We start from the raw sequence: 17,961 nt of genomic DNA, 5'->3' as shown, positions 1-17,961 counted from the left end.
TCCACATTCTAACTATTTTTAATACATTGTGTAATGTATGTGGTATGATACTGTGATGTTGTATTTAATTTCATCTTAACTGCAGAAACTACAAGGTGGTGATAATGCTGTGGTAGTAAAAATTTTCACTGCATTTCCAGTATTACTACAGCTTGCTTTACCAGTGTAAAATCTTGCTGATTTTCTCCACAAGTGCAAGAGTGAGAGGGAGTTTCTCTGCTGTTTTGTTTCCAGAAAGCAGAACAGGACTTATGGGTACTTACTACCATGTAAGAAGACATGATAGCTAAAGCTTTTGTAGCTTCTTGTCAACACAGAATGTGCTTTGTTTCTAATCTGTTTTCAGTTTAGTTTTTGATGACTTGCCATGTAATATCCAGAGAAGTGGCTAAATCCTTGTTTTCTTCTTTCAGTAATTTCATTCATATTTTTCTAAGAAATTGGTACTCTCTGTTCTGTTAAATACATTAATATTGCCACTCTTTCTATTTTGCAGGAGAGCAAATGGAAGACTGCTTGAACACAAGTTATGATTTTCTTCGGGTAACTGATAAATTAGAGAGACTGCAAGCAGAAGTAGTAAAACACGCCTGTGATACGTGGACTAATATTCATGTATCCATGAGTACATCAGTAAATTCTCCCTCATGTAGCTATGAGCAGAAGAGCTTAACACCAAAAATACGTAGCAGAAGATGCTTAAGAAAGAAAGAGATGTTGCAGCACACTTTGATTGATAAATTGTCTTTAGAAAAGAAAGATCTACAAAACTTTCCAAAGAAAAATCAGAAGGATGAAAATAGCATGACTACTTCAGTTGCAAATGGAAGTTCTCTTCTCCAAATCAAAGGCTTGGGTCATGTTACTTCTTCCAAAAAAAAAGTCAAGTTAAATACTCTTCCTGCTTTGATTGATGATCTCTCTAATTCATCTATGAATAGTGAAGACTTAAATACATGTTCATTGGATAGAAGCTTCCCTGTTCACAGAAATGATTGTATTCTTAAAAACAGGAGGAGGAAGAAACTACAAGCACTACCTAGTCTGAAACTGGCTACCTCAGAACTGTGTTCATCAGGGTCTAAAGAGTTCTTGCAAGCAGTTACTACATATAGCAAGTCTTATTTCACTGAAGAGGCTTCTTACGAAGACTTCTTTTCATCAAATTACTTGAATGAAAATAAAGTACAGGTACGAGTACCAAAGGAATCACAGAATTCTCCTGAGTTTTGTTGCAAAGACTCTCTTACATGCATGGACTCACTTTATTTGAATTTCTGTATGCCACATGCTACTTCCAAAAAAAGGAGGAAAAAGTCTATTTCAGCAAGTGATGTTTCAGTAAAGAAAAACTTCACACCAGCTGAACATCCTGGAAGTGTACCATTAAATTATGTGTCAGATGGTGAACATGCTGACACTGCAGAAGCTCTAGATTCTGATGATGTAAATAAGCTGCCTCAGCATGCTCATGGAAAACCTACAGAAAAAATGTGAATTATTGTACTCATACTACCGGTAAGTTGCTACACAGAGCTGGAAAATGAAAAGATGTCATACTGTATTGGATATACATACTCACGCAACTAAATTGCAAAATGAACTGCAAAAATGAAAAGTATTTCAGAATTACACTAAAAGAAAATGCTGCAGTACTGACTTGATTTCTGAGTAAAATTAATCATAGAATAATAGAATCATTTAATTTTTTACCTTTGAGATCATCAAGGCCAACCATTAACCTGGGACTGCCAAGTACATCACTAGGCCATGTCCCTAAGCACCAGATCTACTCATTTTTTAAACACCTTCAGGGATGGTGATTCCACCACATCCCTGAGCAGCCTGTTCCAACATGTGACCACACTGTCAGTGAAGAAATTTTCCTAATACCTAATCTAAACCTCCCCTGCCATAACTTAAGGCTATTTCCTTTTGTCTCGTTTCTAATTATCTGGGAAGAGAGACCTACCCCCACCTGCCTACAGCCTCCTTTCAGGTAGTTGTAGAGAGCAATAAGATGCCCCTCTGAGTCTCCTTTTCTCCAGACTAAACAACCCCAGTTTCCTCAGCTGCTTCTCATAAGGCTTGCTCTCCAGACCCTTCAACGGCTTAATTGCCCTTCTCTGGACACTCTGCAGCACCTCTGGTAGGGAGTTGCCCAAAATGAACAACGTATTTGAGGTGCAGCCTCACCACTGCTGAGTATAAGGGGACAATCACTTACCTTGTCCTGCTGGCCACACTGTTTTGGAAACAAGCCAATATGCACTTGGCCTTCTTGGCCACCTGGGCACGCTGCTGGCTCATGTTCAGCTGCTGTCAACCAGCACCCCCAGGCCCTTTCCCACCAGGCAGCTTCCCAGCCACTCTTCCCCAAGCCTGTAGCGTTGCATGGGCTTGTTGTGACCCAAGGGCAGGACCCGGCACTTCTTGTTGGACCTCATACAATTGGCCTCAGACCATTGACCCAGCGTGTCTGGATCCTTCTGTAAAGCCTTCGTCTCCTCAAGCAGGTTAACAGTCCTGCCCAACTTGGTGTCATCTGCAAACTCACTGAGGGAACACTCAATCCCCTCATCCAGATCATTGATAAAGATATTAACCGGAACTGGCCCTGATACTGAGCCCTGAGGAACATCACTTGTGACTGGCTGTCAACTGGATGTGACTCCATTTACAACCACTCTTTGGGCTTGGCTGTACAGCCAGCTTGTAACCCAGTGTAGAGTACGCCCATCCAAGCTAAAAGCTGCCAGTTTCTCCTAGAGAATGCTGTGGAAGACGGTGTCAAAGGCTTCATCAAAGTCCAAGTAGATGACATCCAGAGCCTTTTCCTCATCCACTTATCAGGTCATCTTGCCATAGGAAGAGATCAGGTTAGTCAACCAGGACCTGCCTTTCATAAAGCCATGCTGGCTTGGCCTGATCCCCCAGCTGTCCTGTATGTGCCACGTGATGGTGCTCAGGTTAATCTGTTCCATAACCTTCCCTGGTACTGAGGTCAGACACAGGCCTGTAGCTTTCCAGATCCTCCTTCCTGCCCTTCTTGTAGATGGGCATCAAGTGCTTAGGATCCAAAATAATACCCATTTGTTTTCCCCATACGTTACAAACACGAAGTCACCAAGAGATACGGAAAGTGCTCATAAAATGCAACAAAAGTAACGTGAGCCTGCTTTTTCCCTAGTGCTTGGTATTCGTAAACTTTCTGCTGCTATTCAAAATCTGTTAAGAAACCAGGCTTTTTCTGTTTTAAATATTATGGTGCTATTGTAAATTGTTTTATCAATAACTCATCATCACAGGGTCACTTGTTCAAATACTTTTATTTCATAAGTTAAAATTGCTACTTTAGATTAATTGCAGTTAAGGGCATAAAATCTCTAGTGAAAAAAAATTCAATTAGCAATTTCCAACTTGTGCTATGATGAAGATTGAGTAAGACATTTCACAGCACATGCAAGAGTTGCAATGTAATCATCTTTTTCAATCATTTCTTTTTTGTATGGTACTGATCTTATTTTTTACTAATAATTTTCAGAGTATATTTTGTATTTGAATGTTGGGTTAGCCCAAGTTATTTTGAGGTAAATGCAATAACATATATTATGTACATGTATATTACAATTGCTACAATATAAAATCTCAGGAACTTCCCTGAACAGTTCTCCTAACTTGCATTGCCGTAGTCATTTTCAGATGTTGATATTTTGAGCTCAGTTTGTCAAGCTTTACATAGGATGAAATATTTGTAATTATAATTGTATATTTTAGTCACTTGTTTTCCCTAGAAAATTCTGTAGTAGTCCATCAATGAATTATACAAAATTAATTATTAATTTAAAGGGCTCAACAGACTTAGTATCGTGCTTATGAAATCGTCCAGTGGAAAGAACAGTGACTATGCCTGTATCTGTGGGTAGTCTTGCTGAACTGTGTGCTGTTATCTTGGGTTCACTACATCTGTATTTTAATACCTGGAGTGCCATTAGGATAGCACAATTAAGGAAAAAAAAAGTTGATGCAGGTGAACGTGCTCCAAGTATAAATGTATACCCATAGATGTGTGAACCCTCTCTATGTTTTTTTGCCGTGTTGCAGGGCACCAAAAGATGGTCCTTAAATTATGTGGGTTTTAATGTCAAAGAACAGTATGCTTTTCACTAAATAATAACAAAAACAAATGGGGAAGGAGGAAATGCTTACTACTTTTAAACTTAGGTATGCCAGTTAATTTTAGGGTTAATTCTAACTTAAATTCTAGTGATTAAATTATGATCAGTGTTCTAGCATGTTACGCTTTTATTTTATTTTATATTTTGCAATATAAGCTGGAAAACTTAACCAATTTTGAAGCAGGGGAAAAAGGAACAGTATTCAGCAAACAAGTTCTGATGTTTATACTTTTTTACCCTTTTTGTTAGGAACTTCTGTAAGTTTTAGTTTTTGTTTCCAGTGATTTTAATAGTATTTGCAGTTTATCAGTGATGGCCATTTCCCCCCCAAGTTAATGTATTCAGCTTTGTTCATCTATCATATAGTCAAGTAGAACCTCAAGTCTGACAGCTCAAATAAGCTGACTTAGAAATGGAAGGAATCAATAATGAAAGATGCGGTATGTTTTCCCTAATGCAAGTTCTGTGGAAGAAAATGAAAATGGAGTTTTAAACTTACTACTGTGACACTGTGTGATGTAATGATTTATTTTTATTAGGTACAGGTTTAACATGTCCTTTTTTTTTTTTTTTTTTGCTTGATTGTAAGTTATTTCTTATCCCTGTTAATTATTAAATAAATATGAATGGCTTTGTTTTTCTGTGTGGTGTACATGATTTGAAACCTGGTAAATACAATATATTATTTTTTAAAAGCTAAACAATTTTTTTCACTCATTATATATATAGTTAGGAGTAATAATATCCACATGAAATTTAATTCTAGCTGTATATTTTTTAATATCGAGCATTTTTCTTGCCCATTTTTTTTCCTTGTGATTTTTAGGTCAATGGTGCTCTTACCCAGTGTCTTTAATGACAAGTGTTAAGATTTGGTAAGATTTCTTTCCACAGACTACTTGGAACATTTGATTTTAAAGTGGAAGTGTAATATGCAGGCTAATCCAAAACTAACTTTTCAAGTTCTAATGCTTGTATTGTAGCAAATGTCAGGTTCATTTCTAGGGTATGATCAAGGCAGCCCAGTTGTTCTGCTGAACAGCAGTCATAAACATGGGTACTTATTTTTCATATTACTCCAAGTCAAAAATAGAGAACTGTCACAAGTAACACAGCTGAAATTAATTAGGTGTTACAGGAACATTAAAAGATGCTTTCCTATTCAAATTCACTTTTTTCTTTCTCAGCTTTGTTTCTGGAGATTAAGTAAGTTTTCTGTCCTTCTGATTAAACCAGCCATACCTGATAAATTTCATTGGTCTTGTAATCAGTAAGTGCTGTATAACTGAGTTTTGTGTGTCAGTGCCTAAATTTTTAGCAGTTACAAAGTGAGGAAAATGGTGGCTTTTATCTATCATGAATATAAATTTATAGAAATGCAGTAATACTGTCTTTTATGAAAGTTAATGATCCATGTTACTAGGAGAGTCTTAAGAGCTTTGTCATTCATGTTGTAAATTATTTTACTTTGAAATCTTGTCCATCTGCTTACCCTACCATCAGCCCTACTAAAAAAGTTGGCACTTGAACCATATGGTTTAGATAGCCGGTATTTGCTCAGATTTGATGAATACCTATGACTTTTCATCTGAAAGTTTCAATAAATAATACTGGGCAAGGAATGCAAGAGTAAGCTCTTCCAAGCTTTTATCATCCTAAAGTCATTTAGAAATTTCAACTCAGATTTAGCATTATTTCCAGTCTTAAAAATAAATTTAAAGCTTAGCTGAGTGAATTTTAGATATTTATGCTGAATGTGGGAGGCAAATATTATCTTAGTTGGCCAAAACCCCATGATAATGTAATTAATGTAGTCCAATATTAATACAAGGAATCTGAAATACAGTTATTTGGTGCAAAAACGATTAAGTTTAATTTAGATTAATGTCTCTTACCTAGGTGCTAGGTGCTTAATGCTGCTAAAATAGATCATAGAATTATTTAGGTTGGAAAAGACCTTTGAGATCATCAAGTCTAACCATTAAATAAATACTTTTTATGTCTTCAAAAGCACACGTGAAAACTTCCTTTGATGTGCTACCCCCACCCCTTCAGTTTTCAAAAAAGACAAGCTCACTAAAAATAATGTATGATGCCCTGTATTGATATTTTATATTGTCCTTTTAAAAAACAATTGAGGAATGAAAGAGACCTATTTTTTCCTTGATTCCTTGTTTATGTATTCAAAAAGTTTAATTGTAACTAATTATTAAAACAAAAAAAGGAGAAGTATTTCTGAATAGAAGAAAAGGTTAAGGATAATTTTGATGTAATCAAATTTATGAAGCCTGATGACACTTGTCCTGGAGTGCGTAACAAACTAGGTAAAATTGTTCTAAGCCATTAATAGGTCCTTTGAGAACCTGGTGGGCACATAAGCTTTCAGAAGACTTGAAAAAACTGTTGTCAATAGCAAAAACTTAGTATTTGCCCATGGTAAAATAATAACTACAATAATAACACAAGTTATTAAATATTCAGTGCATATGCACCTAAAGGATTACTAATGATGAGAAATTCAGACTGACTTCATAGCTGGGATAAATAACTCTGTGGGTAAGTACAAAATAGTAGATACAGTACAGCTTAATTTCAGTGACACTTCATTATAGTACTACAGATAAAATCTTTATTAGATAGACATGACTGATTCGTTCAATCAAAACTAGCTCATTGTGCCTAATCATTACTTTGTTTTTAACTCAAAGGAAATATCAAATGGGATTTTGAAGATAATACTCTGTTTCAAAACTACTTACTGGTGATTAATGATCATGAATGAGTAGAAGCTTAAATTCCAAATTAAGATCACTCTAATTTGTTCTAGTACTTCAGAGGGCTATCAGAGTTGTTGATTTTTATACCAGTCATTGAGCAATGTTTTAGAAGAGAATTTAGGGGATCTAATGGACCACAGTGACATGAGTTATTTGCGTATTTGAACTAAATTTAGGGGTGGAATTGCTTCAGAAAATTCTGTTGACTTATCTGAAATAGCCTAGAAAAAACTACTAAAGATGAAAACTTTTTACTTGTGACTGAGCAACTGCTATAAAAAGAAGCAGTTGGGAAAAACAGACAATAGGCAGTGAAGCTTGAGACCTACAGGATGGAAAAGCTGGAAAGTGCTTGAGAAGTCCTGATAGAGAAGCAGCAGGAACTGGATTGCAAAGAGTAGTCCTTATTTATGTAATACATAAGATCCCCAAGCTGATAGAGATGATGGACATCGTCCCCTGCTTCTGCTTTCCTATAAATATGAAGAACCAATGGGGGTGAACCCAAACTTGAAAGAAGTCCAAGAATACAGGTCTTGAGACTAATTCCAAGTGGAACAAGAGCTGTGGAGCTTGACCACTCAAGCCAAGACTGGCAAAAGGAGTATTACACCACTTCTCACTGCCCTCCACAAGCCACCCCTCCAAAAAAACCTAAAACAGTGGATCATCCTTTTATAGTGACTGAAACAACTTACTGGAAATTAACACAGACATACCTTGCTTTACCCTCATCTGCTTGGGTTAAAGCAATAGAGTAGATGATCTCCTGACATCTTTTGCAGTCCTCTGGTGGTTGGGTTTTTTTGAGATTGAAAATACATGTTTAAAAATCCTGTTTTCTATGTAAAGGGAGTTAAATTTAATAGCTTTATCGTGTGGCAAGATCTTTCCTCCTACTTGCTATCAGTCTTGCTCAGCGATTGAAGATGAGGGGCCTCAGTTACTTAACATAAGTAACTAGTTCTCCCTTTGTTAAATGACACTTTGTATTTAAATATTGAGTTTATATTAACAATTATACCTGAAAGCTGAGTCTTCTTGTATTACACAAAAATTACTGTAATACTGTGTAAATTCACATGAAACTTGAAACTTTAGCGTGAAGTGATCAAGTTTAAGGGTTATAATTTTAAAATAAGTAATCAGTAATGGTAAATGGTTGTCACTTTTTTGTGTTGTAATTTGAGTTGTTCTGTCACCTCAGAGATTAATAGTCTAAGTAACTGATGGAGGAAGAAAAAATGCTTCTTAGTTATATGTGTAGTTGGATTAGTAAATACGGATAGTACCCTATAAGTATTTTCCAAAAGTAATCAGAAAAAGCTTATTTGGGAGGAGCTGAATTTAGGCCACTTCAATTACTAATCATTAAACTTTCTTTAACTGGTCTCATGTATTTCTTTAAAATGCAGAATTAATGAATGTCCTAAAGTAGACTTCATTGAATTAAATGTGGGGGGAAATGATCTAACTAAATCTTCAGTATGAAAACTTCATTGATCAAAAGATAGATCAAAGCTTTTCATCTTATGAAAGCAAGCTAATTCCTCAAATTATTCAAAAGTTTATTATTCAGTGCTTAGAAAAATCATCCTGACCGTGTTGAAGAATAAAATACATGTTAATTCACAAAATACACGATGAAAAATCCTGCTTTTTGGCAGGCCACATTAAGAGTACATTCTTACGGATGGTGCTTTCTTATAAATAATAGGACTGATATTCCTGCATGCATATGCAATTCCTGGCTTCTAACAACTTGCTAGATTTGCTTGCAAAGTGTTTGAAGACATTTCAGACCTTCAGGTCATTTCAGATAAAACACAGTGTGTACTAAGAGTATCAACATTTCATTAAGAAAGGAAAAATCTAGCCAGCACTGCTTGAAACTCTCAAATATCTCTGTATTCAGAGAAACTGCAAATTTTGTAACAAATAGAAAGCAATGTAGCTGATTCTTTTCTTGTAGTTAATATATGGTTTTCAAAATGTTGGGAGTTTTACAACTAGGTCATTTACAAGATCAGATGCTGAACGATGAAGTCAGATGCTTGAGTGTCATTCTTTATTTCATAACTGAAATACAATGGAAAAACAACTGGTACAAATGTTTATCTTTGGTTTATCTTAATACATACACACAATGTACTGCATGCTATAATAAAACAATAGCAGTTTCACTTCACAAGATTGAATTTTTCATTTCAAGTTTCTAAATTTGGTTTCTAGGTGATGAAGTTTCAGAGTGTCATGTTACTGATGTCTCTTGCAAAGTTTTTAATGAACAAAAGAATAAGCACAATGGGGGGTTAAGAAAAACTAGAAGACTCCAAAAGGTCAGGTTAACTGGACATACTGTTTTTTAATCTCTTTTTCTTGGAGAATCACAAAATGCCTTTGTATGTACCAAAAAGAAATGTATTCTCTTGCACTATCAATTTAAAAACTTTCCTGAATCTCACTTTCCTTGAAATGTCGTGCAAATGATGTTCAAAAACAACACGAATAACCATGGAACTCAGCTTTCTGATAACCTGTGGTGGCAGAATCTGAGCCAAGTTGACATCATAAAGGAGGTTGGCAAGCCAGCTCAAGTTGAAAAGCTGCTGAAGTAAGCTGAAAAGATGCCTATCCTTTTTGGAGGTGTTACTAAAAAGAGTAGGGGGGGTTGTTTGTTTTATAGTGGATCATCCCCAGTATATGTTTCTGGAGGATAAAGATTTATGCAGTATTTTCTTCTAGGTTCAGGTAAAGAAAAATTTCTAAAGTTGAGCTCAGTTTGGATGTAAGAAAAGAAGATTGGGTCAGCACTGAATCTTTATTCAACGTTTTTTCCTTGTAAAAGCTTTTTCTAAGTAAATCTAAAATTGATCAGGAAAATAAGTAGTACTTTTTATGAGTAACTAGCACTTCATACAATTTAAATGAGCACTGAATTGTTTTCAGAATGGGAGGTCCTAAAGCATTAAAAGATGTCTGAGTTAATTACATGAAATAAAATGGGTGTTTTACTGGTAGCTATTGGTGGAGTTTCAAAGAGATTGTTCACAGATTTTGATCTTGTTTTATGTAAGAGCTCTTAGCAGGTGCAATTACTAGGCTGTTTAACCTTTTAAATGTGCTGAAGATGAGATCATAATCTCCATGGACCAGTGATCTCTGGGTTAAAATTATTATTTGATGTCTTGCCTGTATCTTGCTGGATGTTACTTTTTTAAAGTACTTGTTTGCTTTCTGTTCATATATATATGTATATAATTTGTATAACTAATCAGTGTTATGTAGAATGTATAAACTTCACTCTAGATCCATGTCCTATAGAAACATTATAAGATAGTTTACTTTTTAGGCTAAAGTATCTATCCAGAACAGTTTCATTTTCTGCCACAGAAATCTGACTAAAGCTGCTAAATATTTATCCACAAACAACAGTCCGTGGCTCTTCCTAAAGCCATCTGCTGAAATGGTGCTTGGAAATCTATCAGATTTGTTGGCACTGATTCCTTCTGTATGATTACACTGCAAGAACATTATACAGTAGTGAGAGTTATGATTCATTCCTCTTAAGAAAAGATTCTAACTTAACTATTATGTTATGTTTTATATATATATATACTGAAGAGGAAAAAAAAAACCAATATGAAGTTCTTTTTTATTGTTCCCCTTTTTCAGACCTGGCCTTGCAGTCTTTGATGCAAAGATGGTGTCTTTGAATGGTTCTGCTTGGTATCTGCTTGCTGAGCATGCTCTGTAGGGTGTTTAACAGTAGCAAAAGCTAAGCAGTAGCTGGGGATAATTCCTAGTCAGTGGTTAGAGATGGCTTCTTTCATCCATCCTTTTCAGCCAGGTGATACTACAGTTTGACTCAACTATCAGTACAATAGCAGCACGTGCCTGCTTTCATGTCATGAATGCTTTTTTTAATAATTGAAAATGTTTCCAGTTGCAGATTCACTGTGCAAATTCATATAGAGACAATGTTGTGGGGTTTTTTTGACTGAACAGTAAAAAGAACTTAACCAAATATTTTAGGTGGTTTAACCAGACATAATTAACAACCATACTGTTGCACTGAAAAGTATTACTCCATATTTTTGTCAAGCAATTGTCTGTTAATACATCATATAAGTTTATGAATATGTCTATTTAAGATTGATTTTCCATTGTTTGTATGCATACATACATGCAAAATTTATAAAGCCAATGTTGGAGATCCCTAGGAAATTCTTAGTGAAGCAATTTTAAGAGAATATTGTTTTGAACAAATTAGACTGTCTAAATTTTTGTAAAGAATTAAGTTGCAATGCTTCTCTAGTGCCAGTCATAATATGTTCTTGAAGCTTTGTAAATCAACCAAACTTTATACATATTTTTATTATTTTTTTTCTTTTTTCTAATGGCTGCAGCTTAAGCATTGTAACATTTTGCTGTTTGACAACATGAAAGTGAAGCTAAGTTATAAAATTTACATTTGTTTCCTCCGTCCAAAGCAAAAAGTGTATGAGAGGAGATGGCACAAATCATTTGTCAAAAATATTATTTTATTGAATCATACCATTATGAATAATATTCTAATGTTTACTTAAATCTTAAAGGAAAGTTTGTTAAAAATACAAGTACAAAAGAAATGTCATTTCCTAGGTATTTTAATGGACTAATGTTTCCAGAAACATGGCTATGTGAATCTCCAGACCTTTTATATCTCATTTAAAAATAATAATTAATTAAAAAAAAAGCACCTTTAAATTATAGTCACTGTAGAACATGCGTGGGTTTGTCCTGAATAGCTCCAATATGAGGCTTCAGATGGTATTGCTGGTGTTCTGGGAATCTGTTGTAAGTGTAAGCTGTTAATTTCATTACTTAGCAGGAAGTCTCTTAGTTTGGGAAGCGATGTAAATTGCAGTTAGTTTTCCTCATAGAAAAAGAGTTTGAAGTCTAATACCTCTCTAAAAAAGATTTTTATGTGTTCACTGAATATAATTCCTACACAATGCCCGAACTGAATCTTTTTAGAGTACTTCAGTTATAACTCATTCACTACAGTGAATATGTGTCAGTAAGCATTTCAGGTTCGTTATGTGATGGTAAATATTTAAAAAGCCATACAAAAATTTCTTCATGAAACATGACCAGGCATAAGTGTTAACATTATTTACTTCTGTGGTTTTTTCAATTTGTCATTTGTAGTTCCTTTAATATAAATCAAACTGTAGATCTGTACTTCTCTGCTGTGTTATTGTGTTACCGATTTGCTTTCTTCAAAACCTAATGCAGGTTGAGTTTTTTGTATTTTGTTTTAGCTGAATAAGAATGACTTTGTTCAGGAACTTTTATATCACAATTTTCGAGTACAAGTACTCGTATTATCTTTATATAAGCATGCTTACCGTACTCTTAACAGGAAAGACTTCTAATCAAAGTTATCTAAAATGATACTGTCAACTAACAAAAGCCATGAAGACAGAGCACTTTATAATGGCAGCTGCAGGCACGTAGTGGGAAGATAAGTAAGATTTTTCAGGAATCTTTACTGGCTTCAGGAACAAGCTTTTTGATTGAAAACACTACCACCACACCAGAAACCCCAGCAGTTTTTGTGTGTTGCACATATTTAAGTGTAGCGCATAAAGATAGATTTATAAAACCATCCTATAGGTTTGAACTTCTTGGTTTTGAGACATGACAACTCATAACTGAGGATAGTTCCAGATTCTTCTCATACAGAGTTGGTAAGGATAAGCACTGTGGATTAATGCCTATGAATGTCAGCAGGTGGCTTCCCTGGTCTAGAAATCTAAAGTTCATGATACTGGATTGCAGGGATAAAATAAAGCTTTCATGTATTATGATGCATTCTTCAATTATTTCATGGAATTCAATACATAATTCTTCGTTGCTTTGCATAAGGAGGATAAATTAAATAACTAAAAATCATGAAGCCAAAAATGTATTCAAACAACTTGATTACAGTGGTGTTAGTCTGTTGGTATGAGGGTTGATAGCTCATTCAATTGCTTAATGTCACAAAAATGTTTACATTTATCACAACACCTGTTCTGTGTCACAAGTGTAAACATTTTGTACTTTAGAGAAGGACTCTTTGTGACTAACCAGTTAACTGCCACTGTTATTCAAAGAACAAGTTTTTTCATATTTTTAGAGGCATATGAGAGGTGATACATTTTTTTAAAGGATCTAATAGTATCCCATCACTAAAAATGCAATTGGAATGAACTTTGCACTCAAAAAAACCTTAAAATACAGTCTTCTGACTAAATAGAAGAAACTGTTCAATGATGTGAAAAAAAAACAGTTAAGCATCATGAGGCATGATTAAAACCATATTTTCACAGGGAAGACAATATGGATGTAATTGAAATTTCTTCAGTTTTTGTTTTTAAACAAATTCATCTTGGCTTGTATTTCTATAGCTTTTGGATTTGGATGAAGGTAAAGTTATCAACACTGAATTTAAGAGATTTTTGAGAGAACAGAAATTTTTTACAAAGAATCTAAGGTCATGCTGTGGAATGATTAGTGTGAAGCAGGTCATCATTAGATCCCGTTACCAAAATCCTTCTCTGAGAAGATTTTATTCATGACAAAACAAATTTTAACATCCTGAAAAATCTGTAACTATAAAACATGAAGCATCTTGCCAGATACTCAGGAAAGTAACTTTATGTCTATATTTGATATGTGCATTTGTAGAGTGTCTTAAACAGATTGTATCTGTTTAGGAGACAATATCTTTTTATGTTTTCCTTCCAATTTTGATTTTGCAGTTTCTATGAATAGGTACATATTTTAAACACTTACTTGAAATGTTACTGACTTCAAGCCAAAAAATAATATTAAACTAGTGTGAATTAGACAAGGTGGAAGCATGCAAGCTCATTGACAGTTAACACTGAAGAAACTGCAACTACCTACATGTTTATGGTCTGGGGAAAATACTTGGTGTAATTAGGGTGGTGGACAAATGGTCACTGAAAATTATTCAGATTGCTTCTGGGTGTACTAATGAGACGAGTGACTGAAGCTACAAATTCTTAAGAGTGCTTGCATGGTACCATTGAGAAACGTTTATGGTATTGACCAAATGTCTGGTGGTGTGATTTTATGCATATCTGATTTGTAAACAAGAAACATTGTAGGATCAAGATGTTTCATCATACATGAAGTAATCCTGAAAGTGTCTGACCAGCTCTAGCCAATGACAGCTGAATAGTTGATTACAGTTAAACTGTAGCGATCTAGCTGACTCAACATTAAGTTGAAGAAACAAGTTGTTGGGAAACAAGATTTTGAGCAGACTGCATTGTAGGACAAGTAACTTTGAAAGTGTCAGTGATAAAAGGATCTAATGTTACACATCACTGCAGAAAATTTGCTTCATTGGAGTTTCTGAAATATGCCACTGAATGGGACATTGAAATCTAACAAGAAAGTTTATTTTTACTGGCAACACACAGTTTATGCTCTTGCTATATCCCAAATATAGCTGTGGTCATTTGTTCCAAGTGTCCAGGTTTTGTAATAATATTAGTATTTGAGAACAAAATGTTCTATCAATAAGTAGTATTAGTATTTGTTTCATATAAGTGGAATATGTAGATACTCATTTGCTAAAATACTACTTTTTCTTTTGGTAAAATTAAGCAATGAAAAAATCTAAGCACTACATATTGGCCTAATGGATTTTTAAAATATTGAGTAAGTGTGATGTATAGCAAAAGCCGAATGAGTATCAGCAAGGTTAGTATGAGATAGCAAAAATCACTGAAACATGTTCTCAGTCAATATTTAAAAAGCAGAGTCTCAAAATACTGCTTGTGACTTAGTACTTTCTGGTTGTGCTCAAGGTCTTCAGAGGATAGCACTGGAAAGGATGCCTGTGTATCACATGGTTTGAGAGTTTTGTAAGTCCTCTTGTCTATGTTTAATCCCATGAGTATTTTCACTCAACCTTTGCAAGGCAGTTCTGGTTCTGGACTTGGTCCAGCTAGTGAATTTGTCCCTCACACTTTTCCCACATCTAATTAAGGGCTTCCAGAACAGAAGCCATGTTCTTGGCATTTGCTGCTGTGCGTTACAGTGCATGCTTTGGGCCATGTCCTAGTGGCAGCAGCTTTGTTATCACCGCTTCAGGATGCTGCTGTTCCTGCCAGTAAAATCTCTTAAGTGGACCTCGTGGGCTGATTCATGGTCTTCAGGCCCTAGAAATCACTCTCTTTATGGTAGGTTTCATGCTCGCTATTCTGGACTACCTACTGAAGTTCTGTGGTCTGTTTCTTAACTTTAAAAGTTGTCTTTTCAAGTCAGTACTTTTCTATGTCAAAAGGCACAGCCTTCTCTCAACTCAAGCTTAGGGTGTTTCCTGTTGTTAACATTTAACACTAAGGTCGTAACTGCCATGCTAGAAAACTAAACAATCTGGACTGCAGTTGGTTTGGCAAAGAAATCGGTGTAAAACTGAAACTATTTTCCCTCTTGGCATCAGAAACTACCAAGAGGAAAAGCAGCTCCTGGTTAGGTCCTTTTTGGGGGTGGAAATTTAACTCTTGGAAAAATGAATGCCCTGTGTAAACCTACTGGTATCTGGCACGACTCTACAGGCCAGAAATCCTTTAGTTGATGGAACTGCTTTCTAAATGATAGCCACACAGCTCTTGAAAATTGTTGAAATTCAATCGTAACAAGACTGCCTAAACTCCATTTCATCAGCATTTGACATGTCTTCATTAACAATTTTTTTTTAACTAAACCCACTGTTCTTTTCTACACTGAAATTAAGCATTTTAATTTCATTTAAAATTAGTGGTGTGATCTTTGTAGAATTGAATTATGAGCTCAAAACAAGTCTGCATGAAACGGGAATATAAATATACAATCAGTTAAATAGGAAAAAATCTTGCACTGCATTACTTCTTAATAGATGTACTACATCCTACTAGTATAAAGAATCAGAAATGCTGAAAACAGTGGCTGTTGATCATAGGTACCACTACAGAAAATCTTTTTTGAAAAATTTGTGTGCATGTATGTTTAATTCATTATCCTTCAAGATCCTAAAAATAAAAAAAATCTGGGTTTATTTGGGTTTTTATTATTATTCTACCCATCATAATATTGCTGTTGCACTTCAAAACCTGAAATAAGTATTGTTTGGCTGTCTACCATATTGTCTAGAGGGCCGTAAAGCTTTAACTCAGGTTGTTAACTGTCATCAACAAATGGGTTACAATCTTGTCAGCAGGGCATTTACTGAATTTTACAGTTTTGCATCTTAACACAAACTTAACATAAATCTAGGCTTGACTTTTTTGGACTGCAGACATGTTCAGGAGTATCTTCACCTGAAATTACACCCATTGCTTCATAGTTGACAATCTCCAGAAGATTTCAATTATCAAAATTAACATCAAGATGCTAATAATTGTCCAAACCCAGTATTTAACAGTTGGGGTGATGGAAAATGGTTCTTTCCCTCTTAATATGGTTCCATGCCAACAGCCTGTGCAATGGAAGTGTGTCTCTGCCTCAGTTGCTTCTGCGCAATGTGTGACCCATCGTGAGCAGTGTTAACTGAGGCACTGACATCTGCAATGAAGTAGTTGAGACATTATTTCTAACGAACCTTCCATGATGGGTAGCAACCACCTTTACCAAAAATTGAATGTATGACTGATGAGGGCTTAAAAATCAAATCATTAATTTCACTGAAGCTACTCTACTGTTGCCCACTACTTTTGTGGCTTGATTTTTATTTTACAGTTAGGGCTTAGGCGCAGGGGTCCTCAAACTACGGCCCACGGGCCAGATATGGCCCCCCAGGGTCCTTAGTGTGGCCCCTGGTATTTACAGAACCCCCCACCGGGGGTTGGGGGGGAAACCAAGCAGCCGCAGATGACTGCCTGCCACTTCATCTGCGCGCCGGCCCCCTGGTTAGAAAGTTTGAGGACCCCTGGCTTAGGATATCTCAGCTGAAGGTTTATAAAGTGCTTTTAGTTGGTCATAAGTCAGCTGTCCAAATAAATTGTTCACTTCATTGGATAATTATGAAAGCATAAACAGTTCTTAATGTCTGAACAGATGAAACAGATTCACTTCTACATCATGCTTAAGTTTTGCTTAAATTATTCACAGGAAAGTACAAACTTTTTGTTAACCTTGGTTAAGCTGGGAGGTAGGGGGAGAAGTTCATGTTACTTAAAATTTCAGCAGAAGAAAAGTTAACTGTGCCTTTCTCACAGATCATTTGGGAAGGTGAGTATACCCTGGTATACATTATTTGGTGCTAATGACAGAATTAACTGATGCCTTAGTGTGGTCTTTAAAGATTTTCTGCTTGCATGTATGAGTTTTCTCTGTAATGTAGTGTTGCCCCACAATAGTCCTTGTTCCTCTTTCTCCTGTCTTGTGACTTTTTTGAGGTGAGGGAGTGTCCTTCCTTCACCTGAGCTTTCATTTTCTGTTAGAATCTGAACTATAAAGAAGCTTTGTCCTCCCCTTAGCATCCCACTTCTTGAGATTTGCTTCTGTCACATTGGCAGTCTCTCCCTGTCTCCCTAGGTTTCACATCATAGGGTCTAGAGGTGAAACTCTCCTAGTAAAAGACAGTTGAGAACTGGGTTGCTTCTTTTCCTGAGTGATACTGACCTGGAAGTCAACCCCTAATTTGTACCTGTTGGAAAGGCTTGAGCTTTCCATCAGAATGGGAATTGCTGCTGCCTGTGCTTGCAGAAATGATAATCTTGCTTCTTGGCTGTTTTTTTCACATTATGTTGATTGACTTGGAAATTTCTGGTTGTATTCAAAGGCGTGGGAAGGAGCATCTGCTCTCCCCTTAATCTTTGTCCTATCAGAAAAAGTCTGTCTCTAGTTTTGGTAATAGTCACAGGTAGATAAGCCTGTCTTTTAAAGTTGCAGAATGCCATGAAAGCTGTCCCTTGCTATAGAGTTCTGTATCCCTCATGGTTGATATTATTACTTTAATT

General features: G+C 35.6%; 1 protein-coding gene across 1 annotated transcript in view; it reads left to right on the top strand.

Moving 5' to 3' along the window:
- MCPH1 (microcephalin 1) overlaps nt 1-17,961 on the top strand; it is a 135,572-nt gene that overhangs the window by 16,549 nt on the left and 101,062 nt on the right. Inside the window, 3 exon segments of the mRNA XM_056343376.1 lie at nt 497-1,482; nt 1,485-1,518; nt 9,188-9,294. Of these exon segments, the coding sequence (XP_056199351.1) occupies nt 497-1,482; nt 1,485-1,518; nt 9,188-9,294 (1,127 nt within the window).

This window comes from Falco biarmicus, chromosome 6 (genome assembly GCF_023638135.1).
Source record: "Falco biarmicus isolate bFalBia1 chromosome 6, bFalBia1.pri, whole genome shotgun sequence".
Classification (NCBI taxonomy): Eukaryota; Metazoa; Chordata; class Aves; order Falconiformes; family Falconidae; genus Falco; species Falco biarmicus.
The sequence above is the reverse complement of the archived record's forward strand: the minus strand, read 5'-3'. Positions and strand labels throughout refer to the sequence as shown.